This window comes from Protopterus annectens, chromosome 2.part1 (genome assembly GCF_019279795.1).
Source record: "Protopterus annectens isolate FY-2018-M chromosome 2.part1, PAN1.0, whole genome shotgun sequence".
NCBI classification, from domain to species: domain Eukaryota; kingdom Metazoa; phylum Chordata; order Ceratodontiformes; family Protopteridae; genus Protopterus; species Protopterus annectens.
The window spans coordinates 562528367-562548452 of record NC_056729.1 but is presented as its reverse complement, the minus strand read 5'-3'; the positions used below and the strand labels follow the sequence as shown (position 1 = coordinate 562548452).

Here is a 20086-nt window from a genome sequence, read left to right as displayed (position 1 = left end):
GGGCAGATTTTTATTGAGAGCCTCCGTGAATGTGGGTGTGTGCTTTGTGTTTCTATGTTTGAGTTTTGGTAGTGTGGATTTTGAAGGACTGTGTGTTGAGTGTGGTGCAGGTGTTAATCTTCTCCTCTTGACTGTCTAGTCCAGATTTGGCTGGAGAGAGCTCAGCTTCCAGTTTGGCTATATAAGTGCATCTCTCACAGGTTGTAGTGTTGGTTGGTAGGAGGAGATGGTTGTTAGTGTACATGAGGCAATTGCTACATTGCCCCAAGATGCCCAGATTCATCAGGTGGACAGGAGAAAACACAGGTAGCTGACCCGTGGACATGCCTGGATAGGTCGTTATTAAAGTACTAAGAACTGTTTTTCTCCTTAAGTGAGGAAAGTCGAGTGCTGTAGTAATTCATATTTTATTTAGTGCTTACGAGTGCTGAGCACAAGGAAACAGTTTTGAGTGCTGAAACTAAAACAAATTGGCTAGTTCTAGGTAAAACTAGCTAATTTTAACATCAATCCCAAGAGGAGAAGCAGGCCATGGCCTGTTTGGTGATCCACACTCTTGTCCCAGATGATGCAAGGTTCTGCAGGCTTTGTAGCCTTTTTCTTGTAGATGCCTGAAATAGCAGCCAGACCAGTCAGGTATGTTAAGCACAGACACTTACTCTCCGACCAGAAAGAGTCAGGAATCAATGCACTCTACTCCTACTCTCACCAGGATCAGAATATAAGCACAGATTCTAAGCTGTCACCTATAAAACAGTTAAGCCTTCTGGTGATCAGCAGTCTCCAGGAAATAATGTAACTGCACTCCTTCTCTCACCAGGAGAAAACAGAAGCACTAATCCCAAGATGACTACTGAGAGGCAAAATGTGGTCTCTACAATAACTGGTGGTCTTGCAATAGATACTAAAAGGTAAGATGAAAAAAAAGTTTATCTTAAACACTGCAGTGTGCACTAGAGTAGTTAGATATGAAAGTAGGTAACTTAACTTTTACCTGTCTAAAAGTTAAATTTTAGTGGAGAGTCACTATTTTTAAAATAGCAAGATAAATTGAAAGGGTGTGGTCACTTTTGTATTCTGGTACTATGGCATACAGCATGATGGCCAATAAATTTAAATAGTTGAAGGGGAGTGATTTCACAAAATGAAAATTATAATTTTTTGCTTACACCAGCCAGTAAAAGCAGAGAGGAAATGAACTATATGGTCAAATTAACATAAGGGGCAGGCAACTAGAAAGACTGAGGTGTTTAAGAACACAGTAACCAGGTGGGAAAAAGTTCTGTCTGACTCGCAAGAGACAGAGATGTGGTCTCTTTTCAAGTTTTAGTATGCAGTTAAAATCAGAATACAAGTAAAACACAGTGTAAAGAAAACAAGTCACAGTATACAAAATAGAAAAAGGCAATAAAGTAATAGAAAATGCAACAAATAGAAAGCAAAATAACCTTTCTCTCACCGCAAATTGTGGCAGAATCTGGGTGAGCCTTTTCAGTAAAGCTTTGTGGTTATCCTTTGCTTGGTAGGCTATTTCAGTCTCATATTTAGCTTTTGAAGACTTGACTAGTTCCCTGATTTGCCTGTTGAGACTAATGATTTTTTTTCCCTGTATTGTGCACTCTTCTTCTAGGTAGGAATTTCTTCCTTCTGTTATGTAATCTCTTTATGCCAGAAGTCCACCAGGGTGGCTTGTTTTTCCAAGTAGATCTGGGTTGGTTAGGTACTGCCATTTATATGCAGTTGTTTAAGTGGTTGTATAGGGTATTCATGCATACTTCTGCATATGCATCCATTTTTGGAGGGTTAGGGGGAGCTTTAAAATTAACCTGTGCTGTCACTTATTTGAAGGTAATTTGCCTTAGAAAAAATCTTTAGGGTTTTAGGATTTGATGAGGGTTCTGCCATTATAATTATTTCAAAAGGAGGTAAATTTGTGATCCGATCTTACCAATGAGGACATTACTTGGGATGGGGTGTAGTGCTCCCCCTTGTTTGTGAATGTGATGCCCTCGCACTTGCCCAGTTGTCAAGGAGCCTCGATTCTCACCACTGGCATCCATGAGGGACATACACAATGGGAGGATGACAAGTACACGCACAGTAAAGTACAATTTCTCTTAAGAACACACAAAGAACACAGTCAGTCTGGGGCTGGTTTCTCTCTTTCTCTAGATCCCCAATAAGACTCCTCACTGCACAGCTATAGGGTTAAGATCTCAGCTGAGGGATCAAGCCAAGACCTCCAGTACCTTCACTGTCCAACCAGTGCTTCATGTCCCTGCCCAAGTAGCTGAAACACACACTTTCAGATTTGACGTATACAAACACACACACACACCTGGGGAAGGCTGCCACAGGTTTACTAGCTGTGGGCCCTTCTGCCCTGACTATAAGGTAGTTATCACTTCCACCAACCCCTGCTTATCAGCTACTATAAAAGCCTTTACAAAGGGTGACCAGTCCTACTGTGTAGTGTTACTATTATCCAAATGGTAAGTGTGACCACTCCCAAGGCAATTTAGGAGTGGCCTGTACAGTGTCACCAAATCCATATGCAAGTACTCTAAGATCTTAAATGTGTGTCACAAATATCAACCACAGATAGATAGGTTTAAATATATTTAATAATAAAAGAACAAGACAATACTCAATCAACATAGTTACTTTAGAGTTCAGAATCACAGGATATATTTTAAAACAACATTGCAGGACAGTCTCAAATGAATACAGAAAACATCTAAACTAATCTTTAGTATATTCCTATCTATCGCTAAAAGAAATACTTTGCCTAAATCTTGCTTACAGAGCAACATGCAGGCAGAAGTGCTGAATGGATATTTCTAGGTCCAAGATGAGATACAAAATGCAGTCTTCCTCTGAGAGGGTTCTTAAATTAATACCTCCTATTACTGCTGGGTTAGCCTGGATGACATCACTCTTTGTCACTTGTCTTCAGTTCCCAGGCTAACAGAACTTAACAAAATTTTAAATTTCTATGTGGAAAAATGGACATCTCTCAGATGTTTGCTCAGAGCTGGAAGTCATAAAACAAACACTTCTGCATTTGAAACCTAGTAATTATTTCTGTTTCAAGACCGTAGGAAACCTCTATCTCTAGACCGTGTCTGCTTACTGAGATAACACAGTAGTAAAACACTTTACTTTTCAAATTATTTCTTGAAGTTTTGCAAGTTAACTCTGTATGTTCCAGCGTCTACTATTAAAACATCTGCACAGGTATATAGTTTATATACATTTCTGCTCTTTTCCAGTAGGGTACACTGTAGTTATATTCTTGAAACTCACCACATAACATACAGTTCAGCACACACTTCTGTACCAGTAGTTTAATATACCCATAACATATAGTTATTTTACATTTGTAAGACAAGCATATGAATCATATTAATATTTGCAAATGACACAGCTGCCCACAAAATTTCAGATAGCTGAGCTGGGAGTGTCACAGTGAGTACTCTATCAAGGACATTTGAGCCCCTAGTGGAGTGCAGACCAGCTGTTACAGAGCATTTGCATTTGTAAATTTCAAGAATCAGTGAGCATGCATGTTAGTGGTTGTGTGTGTTTCCCAGTTTATGGAGGAGTAGTTAAAATTGCCCATGTGCAGTGTTGGGCTGAATGGTAAGTGATTATAGTAACTTAGGTGTGCTGATGAGTGGTTGTTATGGTTAGGACCCTGTAGGTAGCAATGATATGGCTTGGAGTTTTGCCTGTGGTCAGCTGGACAATGGTTGAAGTGCGATTTTTATGTAAATGGAAATTTACAGGTTTTTTTTTTTCCTTTTCAGAGGATGACCTGAATGCATAATGGGCATTATAGCCTTGCACTGCTGGGGTGCTTTCAGCAGCCTTGAACCCATGTCTCTGTAACTGCACAGATGTCATAATTCTTCTGGGTGGGGAGAGTTTCCAAGGGAGTACAGTTTATTGCTAAGACTCCTAGCATTGAGCAGTAGTCCCTTCAGCTTGGCATTAGAGTTTGTTACGTTGGTAGAACTGTTGAGTTGGCACTGCCTAAAAGACATTATGGAGGTGACTAATTCATTGGCCAGTATTCAAAAACCTAGTGTCAACAGGTGCAGACTCTGGCAAACCAACTTGGTCTGTCGATCATGTTATCCCAGGCTGACAAATACTGGATACCCTTGAAATAACACCAGTAGCTTAGCCAGTTAGTGAAGTCAATCATTATCTGCTTGTATTGTGGTATCATTCTTGGTGAGGTTAGAATGCAGCTTTGTGTGAGGCTCATATCAGTTTGCGACACAGAGGTCGGTCTGTCTGTCTTCATATAGTCCAGGGAAGTACATCGCAGGTCATTTAAACCCACATTGAATGACTCATACTGGTATTAAGTTAAAAAAAAACACTAATTGGAAAAACCCAGGCCCAGATGCAGTATCTAACTTCTGGTTAAAAGTATTAACCTCTTTGCATGAAGATTTAGCCATGAGTAAGAATTATTTATATGCACACACAGAACAGACACCAACGTGGCTAACAGGAAAAATAAAGCTCCTACTTAAGAGTGAACCTGAAAGCTACCCTAAAAGATATAGACCAATAACTTGCCTTCCGACGATGTACAAACTACACGGGAATTGATGCCGACAGAGTTTGTAGTCCTTTAGAAGAAAACTCAATTATGGCAGTAGAACAAAAGGCAATAAAAGAAAGTCATGTGGAACAAAGGATCATTTGTTGTTAGTTATAGTGGAGAACTCTAAAAATATGGCATGGATTGACTACAAGAAAGCATTTGATAGTAGCCCTCATTCATGGATAAAGGAGTACTTAAAAATGTATAAGATAACACCCCACACTGATCGACTATATTATACTGACCATGAAACAGTGGTAGACCACTTTGCAATTAAGCCATGATAAAGGACAAATTGTTATCCCAGGGATAAAAAAAAAATCAGAGGGGGATATTCCAGGGTGACACTCTCACCGTTACTGTTCTGCCCTGCCCTTAATCTACTGAGCTGTTTAATCGACAGTTGAGGCCATGGCTATAATCTGGCTCCTAGAAAACAAAGTGTAAAGACTTCTCACCTTCTGTTTGTCTATGATTTAAAACTGTATAACTCATCAGATGAGGAAGTGAAAGCACAACTGCAAGTTGTCAAAACTTTTTCATATGATATAAAAATGTCATTTGGTCTTGATAAATTTGCAAAAGCAACCTTTAAAACAGGAAAACTGCAACACCAGGAAAATATCAGTTTAGGACAAGACTGTGATATAAAAGAACTTGTGCAAGTAGGAGTGTATAAATATTTGGAAATTGATGAAGGGTCAACAATAAAACACGAACAAATGTGAATAAAACTTAGTATGGAATACTTCAGAAGACGTAATCCTGAAAACAGCACTGACATCTATGAACAAAATCCAAGCTATAAACAAATTTGCTCTTCCTGTCCTAACAAATTTTGGAGTGACGGACTGACCCCAAAATGTGTTGGATAGATTAGATAGGAAAACAAGAAGGATGCTTCATGCTCACCAAATCATCATCATCTTCTTTCGGCTGTTCCCGTTAGGGGTCGCCACAGCGGATCACCTGTTTCCATTTCTTCCTGTCCTCTGTATGTTGCTCACACCAACCACCTGCATGTCCTCTCTCACTACATCCATAAACCTTATCTTAGGCCTTCATCTTTTCCTGTTACCTGGTAGCTTCATCCTTAGCATCTTTTTCCCAATGTACTCCACATCCCTTCTCAGCACATGTCCAAACCAACATAATCTTGCCTCTCTGGCTTTGTCTCCAAACCTTCCAACCTGGGCTGACCCTCTAATATACTTATTCCTAATCTTGTCCACCCTCGTCACACCCAGTACAAATCTTAACATCTTTAACTCTGCCACATCCAGCTCAAACTCCTGCCTTTTTGTCAATGCCACTGTCTCCAACCCATATAACATAGCTGGTCTCACTACCCTCTTGTAGACCTTCCCTTTCACTCTTACAGGTACTTGTCTGTCACAAATCACTCCTGACACTCTTCTCCACCCCACTCCATCCTGCCTGTACTCTCTTCTTCACCTCTCTTCCACACTCACCGTTACTCTGAACTATTGATCCCAAGTATTTAAACTCATCCACCTTCACCACCTCTACTCCTTGCATCCTCACCATTCCTCTATCCTCCCTCTCATTCACACGCACATATTCTGTCTTATTCCTGCTGACCTTCATTCCTCTTCTCTCTAGAGCATATCTCCATCTCTCCAGGGTCTCCTCCACCTGTTCCCTACTCTCACTACAGATCACAATGTCATCTGAAAACATCATAGTCCATGGGGACTTCTGAATGATTTGTAAAAATCAGTGCATACCAAGATTATATATTTCCTGTTCCGAAGGAGTGATGGGCCTCCTTGAACATGATTATATGTACAGATCTGCAATTGTGGGACACCACACACATCTGCTGATCTCACAAGACCTAAACATAGTGAAAGTTTTAATAGACAAAAAATCCTGCTTTGTAGTAGTCTCCTCTATAATAAAAGTAAAACCAGGCAACAACGTACAGGAGACCAGATTGGCAGTGCAATATACTCAAAATCAGTTATGTTCCGACTAATCTTCCTCAATGGTAAAACAAATTACCAGCATGAAATTACAGGAACGCAGTCCATAAAAAAGGTCAGTTTTCACTTCACCAAAAAATAGTCCAAACGAATATGGATATAAACTGATTTAATAATATAAGATATAAACGGCAAATGCTTTCACCACATGGGCTTCCTTAGGCCAAACACAATCCATTTTTAATTAAATGCTTATATACTCTGTAATCTAATGACATCACTTCCTCACAATCAATTAAGTTCATGTAAAAATCCAAAATAGGAAAAAACTCATAATCACACTAAAAATTTTAAACAATGGTGAATCATAAGCCTAAACCAATCAACTCACAATTGTACTTGCTAAACACAATAAAAACTGTTAAAAACATGTATTTTTATAAAAATATAGTATAATAGTTGATTCAAATCACACATCAGCTAATAAACAACAGTAATAAAATAAGCTTCAAACATCCTAATAATCTATATATATTCAATTATGAATCTTTTAAACAACTATCTAATTACTAAACTGGTATGGGTAACAAAACCTTATAACCCGAACTGGACCATAAAATTATATAAGTATGACATATGTCAAAGATAAATTCTGACCTTACCGCACTAGTCCATAACCGATATTAGCTACTACTATCATATAAAAATATATATAAAAAAAAAAATATATATATATATATATATAAAATATATATATAAGAATATATATATAAAAAATAGTGAAAGTTTTGAAACCTGAGGAGAATTAATCTAAGATGACTTCTCTCCTTAATCTAGCAGAAGCTTATCGGCTTCAAGCAGAAATGGAAATCGAACCAAAAGTAGATAAAAATCAGGCAGCAACTGAATGTGCCAAAAAAACAAAAGAAAGAATCTAAGGTGAAGGATCAGATGAGAAGGCAGGAAATGTGGAAAAAGCATAAATATAGTTGCAAGTATAGAAAACTTCTAGAAGGAACTTATGTTGGTCAGGAGCGAATGTAGGCATAGTTAAGGAGAGATGCAAATTTAAACCAAGAGATGAAAGGTTAATATTGGCAGCCCAAGATAGTGGGCTGCGTACACGTTGATTTATAAAGTCCATTGAACATGTGGGAGAAACAGATAAATGTAGGTTTTGTAAAACCAAATTGGAAACAGTTGCACACCTTGTCGCTGGTTGCGACATACTAATGGAAGGAGGACTGTATACTGAAAGGCATAATAATGTGGCGAGACTGTTGCACTGGGGATTGTGCAAACATTATGGTGTTGAAGTGGCTGAAAAATACTGGAAACGTGAGCCACAAAGCATGATAGAAAATGAGGAAGTCTATATCACTTGGTATCATCCATTACCAAGAGTTCAAAAGATAGATGCTAGAAAACCAGATATAGTGGTCCAAGAAAAGAAGACAAGAGTAGCATTGATAATTGAAATTGCCACACCCAGTGACTACAGTGTCTTGTGTAGAGAGAGACAAAGTCATAAAATATCAGGATCTGCGGGCAGACGCAAGAGCAATGTCGAAGAAAGATACCCAGACAGTCCCAGTAGTAGTAGGAGCAACAGGTCTTATGAAAAAAGAATTTACAATCATATTTAGTTATGTTACCAATACATATAACTCCATATGAACTGCAGGAGGAGTCATTACTGGGCACAGTGCGGGTGCTGTGAAGAGCACTACTGGCTGACACAAAAGATTGAAGCAATACTAATTTCATGAACTTTAATCATACTTCGACTTAAGAATGGGGTCCATTCCAGTCATTGAATTAGAAACCCAAAAGACTTATAGAAATTTAAAAAAAGTGTTTGTGGTTGACCTGAATGCTTGCATGATCTGGTGCATTCTGGCCCCTGATAGGTAACTGACTGTAACCCTCTCTTTATCCAACCTGGTGAGGGGAGCATCTATGTGTTTCATAATGGAGTCTTCTGTGACCAAGATGTTTGAATGGCTAGTGTTCTGCATTAGGGGTTTGTTTGTGAAGGCGGCAGTGTGATGTGTAATTTTGTGTGTAATGGTTGATGTTGACATGGTTTTATTTACATTTGATTTCTGAGGGCAGCTTACGGGAGATCCCTGAGGTTTTGTCAGAGTGGTACCCTTTACTGTCTTAGTAAGTTAGTTTGCATTATTCACCTATAAATCTTTTTTATATTCACTGAATTTGTCACTGTATTTGTTCTTGTAGCACTTTGCAACCTTGGTAGAGGCTACAGTTGGTCATGTGTGAGCAATGATTTACCGTGGTGAGCAAAATAAGTAAATAAAATGATCCCGACATCTCTGACACATTAATGAAGTTGGGCTTTGGATTCTCTATAGTTAAGATGCATGCATCTGCTAGTTTTACACATGTACCACCTTGTAGATGGCAGGATTGTGGCCCAACACTAGCTGGTCGAGCAGATCCTTGAAGCATATGATGCAGCTCCATTCTCCTTTGTAGAACTCCTCCCCTCTATGGGATTTGAACTCCCTTACTGATGGGTTTGCCCATCCATCATTTGGTCAGGGTATCAGTTCATTTCTTTTAATAATATTTTTGTAGTGGCCATCCTTGCTGCATACAGGCCTTGATGCTTTGAGGCTTATGTGGTATTTCACAAGGGGTATCATTAAAACTAACCTTTGTTTCTTCCTATTTCTGATTTATACCAGTATCATTCCATTCATCTTCCTATTTACTCCTTGGAAGTTCTCCATCTGCGCAGGTGTTAAACCTGAACTTGGGTGGATTAGTTTGAAATGTCGTCTTCACAGATATTTTGCATAGTGGCTGTTTGACTTTTGATGTGCACACTCCCCACTCATTAGTCATAGTCTTCTGACTATCAGCTGTCCTGTATTCCAACTGGCTGTTTCATTTCACTTCATTTGAGAGAATGGTGACAAAGATGTTCATGTTTCACATTTGCAGTCATTACATTTGGGTTATCTGCTTGCAGGTAGCCTTCAGTCGGCCTGATTAACAAAGTCTTGGGTCCTGAGTCGGTTGCTGTCCCTTCTTCCATGATGTCAGGTCGTCGGGGGTATAAAACATGCAGCCGACGCCATTACATCAGTCTTTCTTGCTGTGCGGTGCCCGAAACAGAAGCAGTTGGCAAGTGCCGGTCGTCCGACTCCTGAAATTTTCGTTTTCGGGTTTCAGAACTGAAGTCTTCAACTAAAGCTAAGTACCTTGTTGGGGAAACTTTATCTTGCTCCTTACCAATGTCAGTAAAAGTTAATAATAGTATTACTTGTGGAAAGCAAATACCTCATAAAGATTTTCATTCATACTGTATTCCTTGCCTAGGCCCTGACTGCGATGTACCTTGCTGTCGGTTTTGTGCTTTATTTAATCAGCGCACTGTCGTTGTTCTATTTTCGTTCTCAGTTTAATTATCCAGAAATGTCATCTGTTAGCCATCCGACTTCTGGGATTCCGAAAAACCGCAAAGATAAAGACAGAGACAGGCCGTCGAGGTCCAAAACTGCCGACGACACTTCTCCTAAGCCAGTCGCCAGTTTGCCGGTACTCAGGTGCTTTTGCAGCCCCTGATACCCGCTACTTCTGATTTGCAGGCCTCTGCTGAGACCCATTTGGAGTCCGGTATGCCACGAGATGCTTCAACTATGGAACCTGCGGATGTGTCTACCTTGGATGGGTCTGGAGCCGCTGTGCGGGCACTGGCTTCTGAGGGTGTATTCAGGCCTACGGACTTGCATATTAAACCGACGTTTCCTTCTTTACTTAGGCCTAAATCTCGAACCATGCTAAAAAAACGACGCCCAGACCACATGCTCAGGCCTCTATGACTAAAAAAACAAATGATAAGAATGGCTGAAGATCTCATAACTCTAATAAGGGGTAGCCAACCCCCCTCCCCCTTCTAAGAGGCCTAGGACTGATGTTGATTATGAATCTGATCAGGAATCTGTTGTTTCTGATTCTTCTGATTGTCTGGATTTGCCCTTATCTACTTATGAAGATTCTGATGCAGAGGACTCCATTCCCTCTGCTTCCCCTCCTGAGGATTTTTCTTTTGGGGAAACCTAAGGGAGCATTTCCACTGGGAAAGCCAGGATTTTTCTGATTCAAAAAAGAGGCTTAGGGATTTCCTTTTCCTACCTCAGCATAGGCCTTTAGCTATTCATCCTGTACTAGAAATTGTTGTTGATGCTTTTTTGGAATCTAGTTTGGCCCCTGATTCCTTGCCTCCTGCTCCAAGAAAACCTGACATATAATACAGGGTCCCTGAGACCCACAAGTTCGTTTTTAAAAATCCTATTGCAGATCCAGAGTCTATTTCACAGGGGCCCAAGGGCATTAAGTCTTCTACTGCTAAAAATCCTACCCCTTCTGATAGAGACTCCAGGGGGCTGGATAGATGGGGTAAGAAGGTTTACACTTCTGCAGCCCTGGCCATTAGGGATTTTAACTGCCAGTTTCATATGTTAAAGTATAAGCAACATGTTATTGGACTGCTTAAACAGAAAATTATGTTGATTCCTGACTGTGTGGAAAATAGAGAATTACAGGATTTAATGCATTCTGCTGAACAAGTTGGAAAACATACTTTGCAGTGTAGTTTTGATTCATTAGAGGCCTCTTGCAGGGCTGCTGTTACTGGGTCTCTGCTCAGAAGGCATGCTTAGCTGAAGGGGCAATCTTTGCCTGATCATGTTAAAGCTAAATTGTTGGATGCTCCCTTAAATCAGGACCACCTGTTTGGCAAAAAGGCTGAGGAAGTTCTTAAAAAGATGGAAGATAAAGCTAAATCTATGCACACTGTTAAAGATTTCTTACAAGTTCAGCCTCCTAGATTTAGCAGGCACTGGCCCGCTAAGAATTGGTCCTTTCCAGCCCCTTCTAGGTCTTCTCAAACCAAACCCCGACACAGCACAAACCCCAGGTTTCAGTCCCAGGGGTCACACAGGACTAAGCAGTAGGGGGGGGCCTCCACTTCCAAATCTGGGAGTAATAAGACCCCCCCCCATGATAAACTGTCTCATTGACTTCCTTTTAAAATTTCCAAGCACTTAGCAACTGACTGCCCCTTTGGGGGAAGGATTGCTCTTCATGCAAAGAATTGGGAACTCATTACCCAGGACAAATGGGTTTTAAATATAGTATCCCAGGGATATAGATTTCACTTCCACATGTTGGCAACACCAAGCAGGTGGCTGGACCTACCCCCAAATCAGTGGGCAGAGGCCCAAAAACAAGTACTTTCTCTCAAGCATGCGGTGCTATTCAACTGGTACCAGAAGAAAAAAGGGATCAAGTTTCTACTTGAGATTTTTCCTTTTACCCAGAAAAGACCATTCATGGCACCCCGTCCTGGACCGGTCTACTCTAAACACCTTTTTGGAGATTCCAAAATTCAAAATGCTGACTCTTCACCAGTTACTTCCTATGCTAGGCAAAGATGCCTGGTTGGCAACACTAGATTTAAAAGAAGCATACCTGCACATCCCAATCAGGGAATCTTGCAGAAGATACCTACACTTCAAAGCAGGCTACACGTACTATCATTTCTCTGCATTGCCCTTTGGCTTATTTACTGCACCCGGGGTATTCACAAAGTGCCTAGCTCCAGTTTTTGCATTTTGCAGGCAAAGAAATATTCAAGTATACCCATACCTGGACGATTATCCAGTTCAGGCAGAAAGTCAAGACACACTTTTGAATCATCTGGCCTTTGTTCAAAGGGTTCTAACTTGTCTGGGGTACACCATAAACGAAAAGAAATCACAACTGGGTACCCTGTCAACAAATTATATTTCTGGGAGCAAGCTTCAATACAACTTCCCAGATGGCTTACTTCACGCCAGAGAAACAAATTAATTTGACAACCTACTTCAAACAAGTGGCTACAAAAACCCTGCTATCTGCAAGACAAATACTGCAAGCCTTGGGGTTCATGGCCTTCTGCATTCTTCTAATTCAGTATGCAAGACTGCATATGAGGAAACTACAGTGGTATCTAAAAAGCCTATGGTGTCAACATTCTCAGGATCTAGAAGCAGTGATTCCTGTCATACCTTGCCTACGCCTAGAGTTCCTTTGGTGGGCAGAGGCCTGCCACCAAATCAAGGGACTACCTTTCACACCACCCCCTGTCGCCCAAACCCTAACAGATGCATCAGACTATTTATGGGGGCTCACCTGGCAGGGAAGTGCATTCAGGGCAAATGAAACCCAAGTCAAATGCACCTGCATATCAATCAAAAAGAAATGTTAGCTGTATAGAATGCTCTGACAGCCTTCACGGGCCACATTCTTCCAGGACAACTAATGGTAAAGACGGACAGCACCACTTATGTGGTACATAAACAAGCAGGGGGGGTACACATTCTTACCCCCAATGCAGACTAGCCATGGCATTGTGGAACACAGCGTTGAGCTACCAAGTGCACCTACAAGCTCAATTCCTGCCAGGAAAATTAAATACACTGGCAGACGGACTAAGCAGAAACCTCATGGACCCACATGAGTGGAAGCTGGAACCAAGGATTTTCAACATGTTGACAAGCAAATGGGGGAGCCCAGATATAGACCTTTTTGCCTCTCCCTAGAACTACCAATTGGACAAGTTTTGCACAAGGACTCCCCACATACAAGCCTGGAAAGTGGATGCTCTGTCCTTTAGCTGGAAAAACCTATCGGTCTATGCCTTCCCCCCCTCTGCTCTCCAAAGTACTACTAAAAATCGGGACAAACCAAGGATGATTTTGATCACTCCAGACTGGCTGCGCCAGCACTGGTACCCCTTCCTGCGCAGTGTGTCACTGTTATCCCCATGGCACCTGCCTCAGACTCCTTCCCTGTTGTCTCAGCAGGAGAACCAGATTCTGCACCCTCAGCTTCTAACACTGAAACTTGCACCCTGGCTAATTACATAATCTCTCCTTTACCATCCCTCAGTAAACCTGTGATGGATATCATTTTAGAGGCAAGGAGGCCTAGTACTAGAAAATCTTATGCTGAAAAATGGAAAAGATTGTGCCTGGAACCAATCTCAATGGATGAGCACAGCAGTGCCCAATTTACCTCAGATTTTACAATACTTAACTGAGATGCTTCACAAGGGCCTGTCTTTTTCCTCTATTAAAATCCATGCCTCAGCCATTTCAGCTCATTATAACACAGAACCTCCCTTCTCTCATCCACTGCTCAAGCAGTTCCTCAGAGGGGCCAAAAATTTGAGACCACCCAGGAGAGCTCCAATTCCAGCCTGGGACCTTAACTTTGTTTTGGAGAAACTCACTCTACCACCTTTCGAGCCAGCTGCTACTGCAGACTTAAAATTTCCTTCTTGGAAAACAGTTTTCCTTTTAGAAATCACTTCAGCTAGAAGGGTATCTGAATTACAGGCCCTTATCACAGTGGAGCCTTTCATCATCTTCTATGCAGACAGGGTATCCCTCCGAACCAATCCATCCTTCATGCCCAAGGTGGTATCCAGTGTGGCTCTTAATCAGTCCATTCATTTGCCAACCTTCTTTCCCAATCCACAGAACATAGGGAAACGGATACTGCATTCCTTAGATGTGCACAGACAACTTAGATTCTACTTGGACAGGACTAAACCTCTAAGGAAATCTGAACAACTGCTGGTGGCATTTGCTGCAGGGGCAGAGGGGAAGGCTATTTCAAAGCAAACCATTTCTAAATTGATAGGCCATTGCATTCATTTCTGCTATAAGCACCATGGAAAACCTATCCTCCAGGGGATCAGGCCTCACTCTACCAGGGCTGCATCTACCTCTACAGCCTTTCTCAGAGGCGCCCCTACCAGAAACATCCTAGAAGCTGCTACCTGGAGGTTCTGTACATACTTTCACCAAGCATTATCATTTGCCAATTTTCTCTAAATCCAAAGCTGGCTTTGCCACTGCAGTCTTGCAGGGCCTTATAGCTGGTCCTAATGCTATCTAAATTCCTCCTCCCAACCATAGCTTGGGGAATCTACCCAAATGTAATGACTGCAACAGTGAAACACGAAGAAAATAGTACAGCTGTGTACGCTTACCATAAATGTAGATGTTCGAGTGTATTCACTGTTGCAGTCCTGGTTACCCTCCCTCCAGCCCCCTAACTTTTTTTGGCTATACCTCTACTTTCCTTTACTATGCTTAAAAGCCTTTTTGGTGTATTTGCTTTTTTGTTGGAGGTATATCATTGTACTTTTATATTTAATTGCTTCCCATTAGGGGGGCACCTGACCTCTGGGGCAAGAAAAACTGATGTAATGGTGTCTGCTGCATGTTTTATACCCCTGTCAACCTGACGTCATGGAAGAAGGGGCAGCAACTGATGCAGGACCCTAGACTTTGTTAATCAAGCCGACTGAGGGCTACCTGCAAGCAGATAACCCAAATGTAATGACTGCAACAGGGAATACACTCGAACATCTACATTTATGGTAAGTGTACACAACTGTACTTTGTCATACAGGTAGCTGTCAGATTCAGGATGTTTGCTTGCTCGGACATTCCTATCCCTGTGGCAGCTTGACATTGGCACTTCACAAAAATGGCTCACACTGGCATAAGATGCTTTTTGAATATTTGCTAGTTATAGATGCAGCATGTCACTGCATTGCTTGTTGGACATGCGTGTCAAGGGCCTTGTACTCCCCCTGCAGTGACATCTAGCCTTGACAGTGTCAGAATGGTAAGACAGACTTGAAGAGGAGCCAGCCACTCCTTCTCAAATTTTACCACCAGCTATTCCAGGGCCAGTCAGAGCTTCATTGTTTTGAAGCCCATAGTTAGTATTATGTGACTATTTCTGAAAGAATTTAAAAATCTGCTTGCATCTACCATTTCAGATGCTGAAAGTGCACTCTGTGAAAGGAGTGCATTCTTGAGAAAAAAAATCTTATGATGTGATTTTTCACTGTGTAAACTGTTAAATGTTAGAAATGTCGTCACTATTGGTAACTTAGTTTATCATGTTTTTTTTTGAGTGAGTAATTTGAGCCCGACTGTGAAACGTGTATAAAGTATTTTGTACATGTTGACCCAAGGTTTTCCTATTTCATTAAAGCGAGTTCAGTTGGATGCACCATTGAGAAGTGTAAATGCTTCCTCCTGAGTAACATCTGGTTGTCACTTTAACCTTTATTTCAGGCTGACGAAATTAGGGAAGTAATGGAAGGTGAGATGAGGACCCAGCTAAAACGGCAGACAGCAGCTCACACAGACCACCTCCGAGAAGCACTGAAGATACAGGAGCAAGAATTGAAGGCTCTGCTGGAGCAGGTAATTGTGGTTGCTAATGTGAGAGAACTTCTACTTTATCATAAATAACTGCAGAACCCTTTGTCTAGCTTTGCTGACCATTATATACCAGAACATAGTGCAGTTGCTAGTACAGTAGCATATCGTCAGATCTGATGTTGTCACTCTTCATTTTATCTTTGACAGATGGATTCAGTTCCAATATTGGAACTAGCTCTGCTGTTACTACAGCTCGCGCCAGCCAAAAACTCTCGAGCTTCACCTCTACCAAGTATCCCTCTCTCTGTTACCTCAGATCTCATTTGCTGCTTTTCGAAACGGGACACATCTAGCTATACTACTCTTGAGTGTTAGTGGGTTTAAGTAAACTTTTTTGTCCTGTTCTTACAGTTTCTGCTCCTTTCCCTTTAATTTGACTCTTAAACTTGGTGTATTCCTGAAGTACCATCGTTGATACGTTTTCCCTTTACGCTTTTGTGTATTTCCCACTATCATTGCTGATAGTTCCCTGCCTCTCGCTGTTGTAGTTTTTCCCGTCCCTGTACATGCTTGTGTACTTACTTGTATGACTTAGCACTGATGGTCCCTTTCTCTCCTTTAAATATATAAAAATATATTAAAAATAATATTCCTTCTATCACATTTTTTCTTCTCGTAGTGTGATATTTTTTCACTAGTTATTTTTCTAGCCTTTTTACTCATTTCAACATGGTTCAGAAGGGTAAGGCCCCCTCGGGTTTAAAAAAAAATGCCAGAAGTGTGGCCATAAAATTCCCTCGTCAGATTTCTTAAAAGGACTACTTCCTTCAATTTTTGGAGAAGTCTTATCTTCTAAACAAAGACAGATGTCTTATCTCCTTCATCCTTGTCTTTTCTAGAAAAAAGCAAAAAAGAAGTATCTCTGTTCTGACCTCACCGTTGGTTCAGAAAGCTAAAAAATTGAAGACCTCTGTTCTGAAAGTTTCCATGGCACCGCAGGCATCTGCTGCTGGCACTCCAGTGTTGACTGCCTTTCCTGCACAGATTGTCATTTCGAACCCTTCACTGTCGAAGGCCTCGATACAGGAAAATACTACTGTCTCACCTAAGATCACATTGCCTAGAACTACATACTCGCCTTCAATTGATCCTTTTGTTGCGGAGCTCCCTAAAGTGTTTTTGCAGAGGCTCTGTCATAAGTCCACTCCACCAAAAGTCTTTCAGAAGTGGACATGGAGAGGCTAGTGAATAACATTTTATGGACTAGAGGGATTTCAGGCCCCCCTTTTCTTCCAACCCCTTTGGGTCTTGGTACCGAAGCTTCCTTTTACACCTCTACCTACTACTCCTCTAACCTCCGAGTCCTCTTTTCCAGATCTCCCGGTGCCAACTGTACCAGCAGCAGAGTTCACTTCTTCGGAACCAGTAATTACTCTGAGCTCTTCGGTTATTTCTAAACCAGAGACCCCCCTGCCCCCCGGAGCCGTAGCTATCCTGTCGGTTTCAGGGGGCAGATCTCAACTCCAGGTTTTTCAGAGCAGTCTCTGCTCCTTGGAGCTTCAGCTCAAGTTAGTTCGGCTCCGGGTTCTATCTCGAGGGTCGATTCTTTGGAGCAGGGAGAGACCCCAGTTCCAAGGCATTTTGCTCTGTTCTGGGCTCCCTGCCCTCTTCGGGGGGGGGGCAGTCTTCGAGGCTATGCAGAGGGCCCTTTCTCTTGCAGAGACTCAGTACTTCCCCCTCTTGGAAATGGGTATCTACCTTTAGCTGAGGTGAAGGGGAAGGTCCCCACAGTCACCTCCTGTAGATGTCTCTCTGAGACAACCTGGAAGTTTTAAAATAGAGGGGTGGCTGGAAGTCCCAAAACCCTTCCTCTAAGGACTCTGTTTACCTCCAGTCTTTCAGCACCCGCCCGTCTACATCTTGGATGACACCACTTACTGATGAGCTCACTCAGATGCAAGCATGGAAGGCTCCATTCACCATCGAGCCCATCCCCAAAAGATCTGATAAGCTCCTGAAGATACAGTTTTGGGCTAAAGGGTTAGCTGTAGATGCTATGGTTATAGTGGAAGTCAACTGAAAAGGAACTTGCTGAGGAGAGTTCCTTTGTTCACCTGCCCAACAGGGAGTCTTGAGACAGGTTCGTACAGATTTGGGAAGCGGGTCGACTCTTCATCGGCCTTCCCCATAAGATCCTTGAATTTTTTGGCACATTTCACCAGACTCCAACAGGATCTAATTAAGGAGTTTTCAGACACCCTGGCTGGAGCTGAGGGAGTCCAAGGGAAAGTGGCTTGCCAGTTAACCACCCTGGAGTCTGTGTCGAATACTTAAATAAGGCCTGATAACTCATACAGCAGAAGGGACGTCTAGAGCAGTGGGTACAGACATAGCCATAAGGCGACACACCTGGATGCGCTTGTGTGATTTTGAGGAACCATTCAAGTCTTCTTTCGACCCTTTCTGCCTTGGGCATATGTTTCCCCACCCCAAAGGTTCTTTTCTAAAAAACAGAGGAGCAGTGGAAAAATGTGGTTCAGGAAATCCCAAGGGCCTTACCAAGACGCACATGGAGGGAGTTCCCCCAGGGACAGAGGGGGCAACCAAAATGGAAGATGATGCCCTCGTGGCAGAGGTGGTACACAAAACCAGGGCTTTAGAGATTCCTTTCCAGGGAAGCCCTTTCAGCTTTCCTGAAGTGAGGCCCGATTGTCTTCCTGTGGAGGCATTTGGGGGATGTTTGTCCTTGCACCTAAATGCCTGGCTAAACATAACAGATTTCTGGGTGCAATGGATTGTATCCAGAGGCTATATCATTCTCTTTTCTCACTCTCCCTCTTTATTCTAGAAAATCCCAGATGTTCCAACCATTCAGAGAAATTCGGCAGTGCAAGAAATTCAAACTGCTGGACAAAAAAGTCATCCAAGAAGTCTCTTCAGACCAGAGAGGATCCGGAACCTACTCAAGATTCTTTAGTGCTGAAAAAGACGGGACTGAAGACAGATTTTGGGTCGGTGTGCTGAACAAATCTGTTCAGCAAACAAAGTTACAGATGGTCACAGTACAGTCTATTTTTCCCTTTCTGAAGAAAGATGACTGGATGTGTGCAACAGACCTTCAGGATGCATATTACCTTATAAAGATGGACAAACACTCCAGAAAGTTCATCCACTTCCGGCTGGAAGCCAGTCATTACCAATTCAGAGTACTGCCCTTTGGTCTCACCACAGACACCCCCACCCAGGGTGGGTGTTCACCAAGTGCATGCAAGTAGCAGCAGCTCACTTGAGACTGCAAGGATTCCGAGTGTTTACATACTTGGACGACTGACTCATAACTGCTTTGATCAAGCAGCAGTTAATGGTAGCTAGAGATTACACCGTCGACATCTGCGCCTACCTTGGGTTACGGTAAACCTAGAGAAGTCGCATTTAACCTCAGCACAAAATTTATAATTTATATGGGCGGTTCTGAATACTCAAATAGAATCACTTTCTCCAGAATGACATCAGAGAACAGTGGTACAAGTTCAAAAGATAATCCACAGAAAAGAGAGTTCCACCTCGATAGTCTTGCAAGCTGTAGAGCTGATGGCAGCTTCTATAACTCTAGTAAAGTTAGCCAGGTTACATATGAGAATTTTGCAGTAGCTACTAGCTTCCCAGTGGTCTATCCTTCACCAACTGCTGTCAGATCAAGTCCTGATCACCAGTTGCAAAACGAATCTTCTTTGGTGGATATATTCCGAACAAATTCTCAGCAGTCATCCCAGAGCCCACACCATAGTAACCATGGATGTCTCCTAGATTGGGGGGGGCATCATCTGGGCAAGATGGTCCAAGGCGCCTGGTCCCCTTTAGAGGCCAATTTGCACATCAGTGTCCTGGAGATAAGAATGTTGCTTCTTGCATTGCAGGCCTTTTAGACTGCTCTTCCTCATGGGATTAATGCAATTCAGACAGTATGTCAAAGTTTTGGTACATCAACAAGCAGGCAGGAACCAAGTATTATCCCCTTGGTCGAGAAGCCTTCAATGTGTGTCAGTGGGCCATCCCTTCAAACCGCTTTCTAGTAGCAATGTACATTCTGGGGAGTTCCACTGTGATTGCAGACAAGCTGAGCAGATGTATCCGTCAGCCTTACGAGTGGGCTCTCAGTCTAGAAGTGGTGAAGTTGATATTCCATCATTGGGGTCAACCTTGTTGCAATCTGTTGGCCACCCCCTGAACAACAAGTGCAGCAATTACTTGGCCTT

The 20086-nt window shown here is 42.1% G+C and overlaps 1 protein-coding gene across 1 annotated transcript in view; it reads left to right on the top strand.

The window, feature by feature from the left end:
- IMMT (inner membrane mitochondrial protein) overlaps nt 1-20086 on the top strand; it is a 1103717-nt gene that overhangs the window by 839091 nt on the left and 244540 nt on the right. Inside the window, exon 13 of the mRNA XM_044062331.1 lies at nt 15741-15872. Within this exon, the coding sequence (XP_043918266.1) occupies nt 15741-15872 (132 nt within the window). The remainder of the gene's footprint in view (nt 1-15740; nt 15873-20086) is intronic.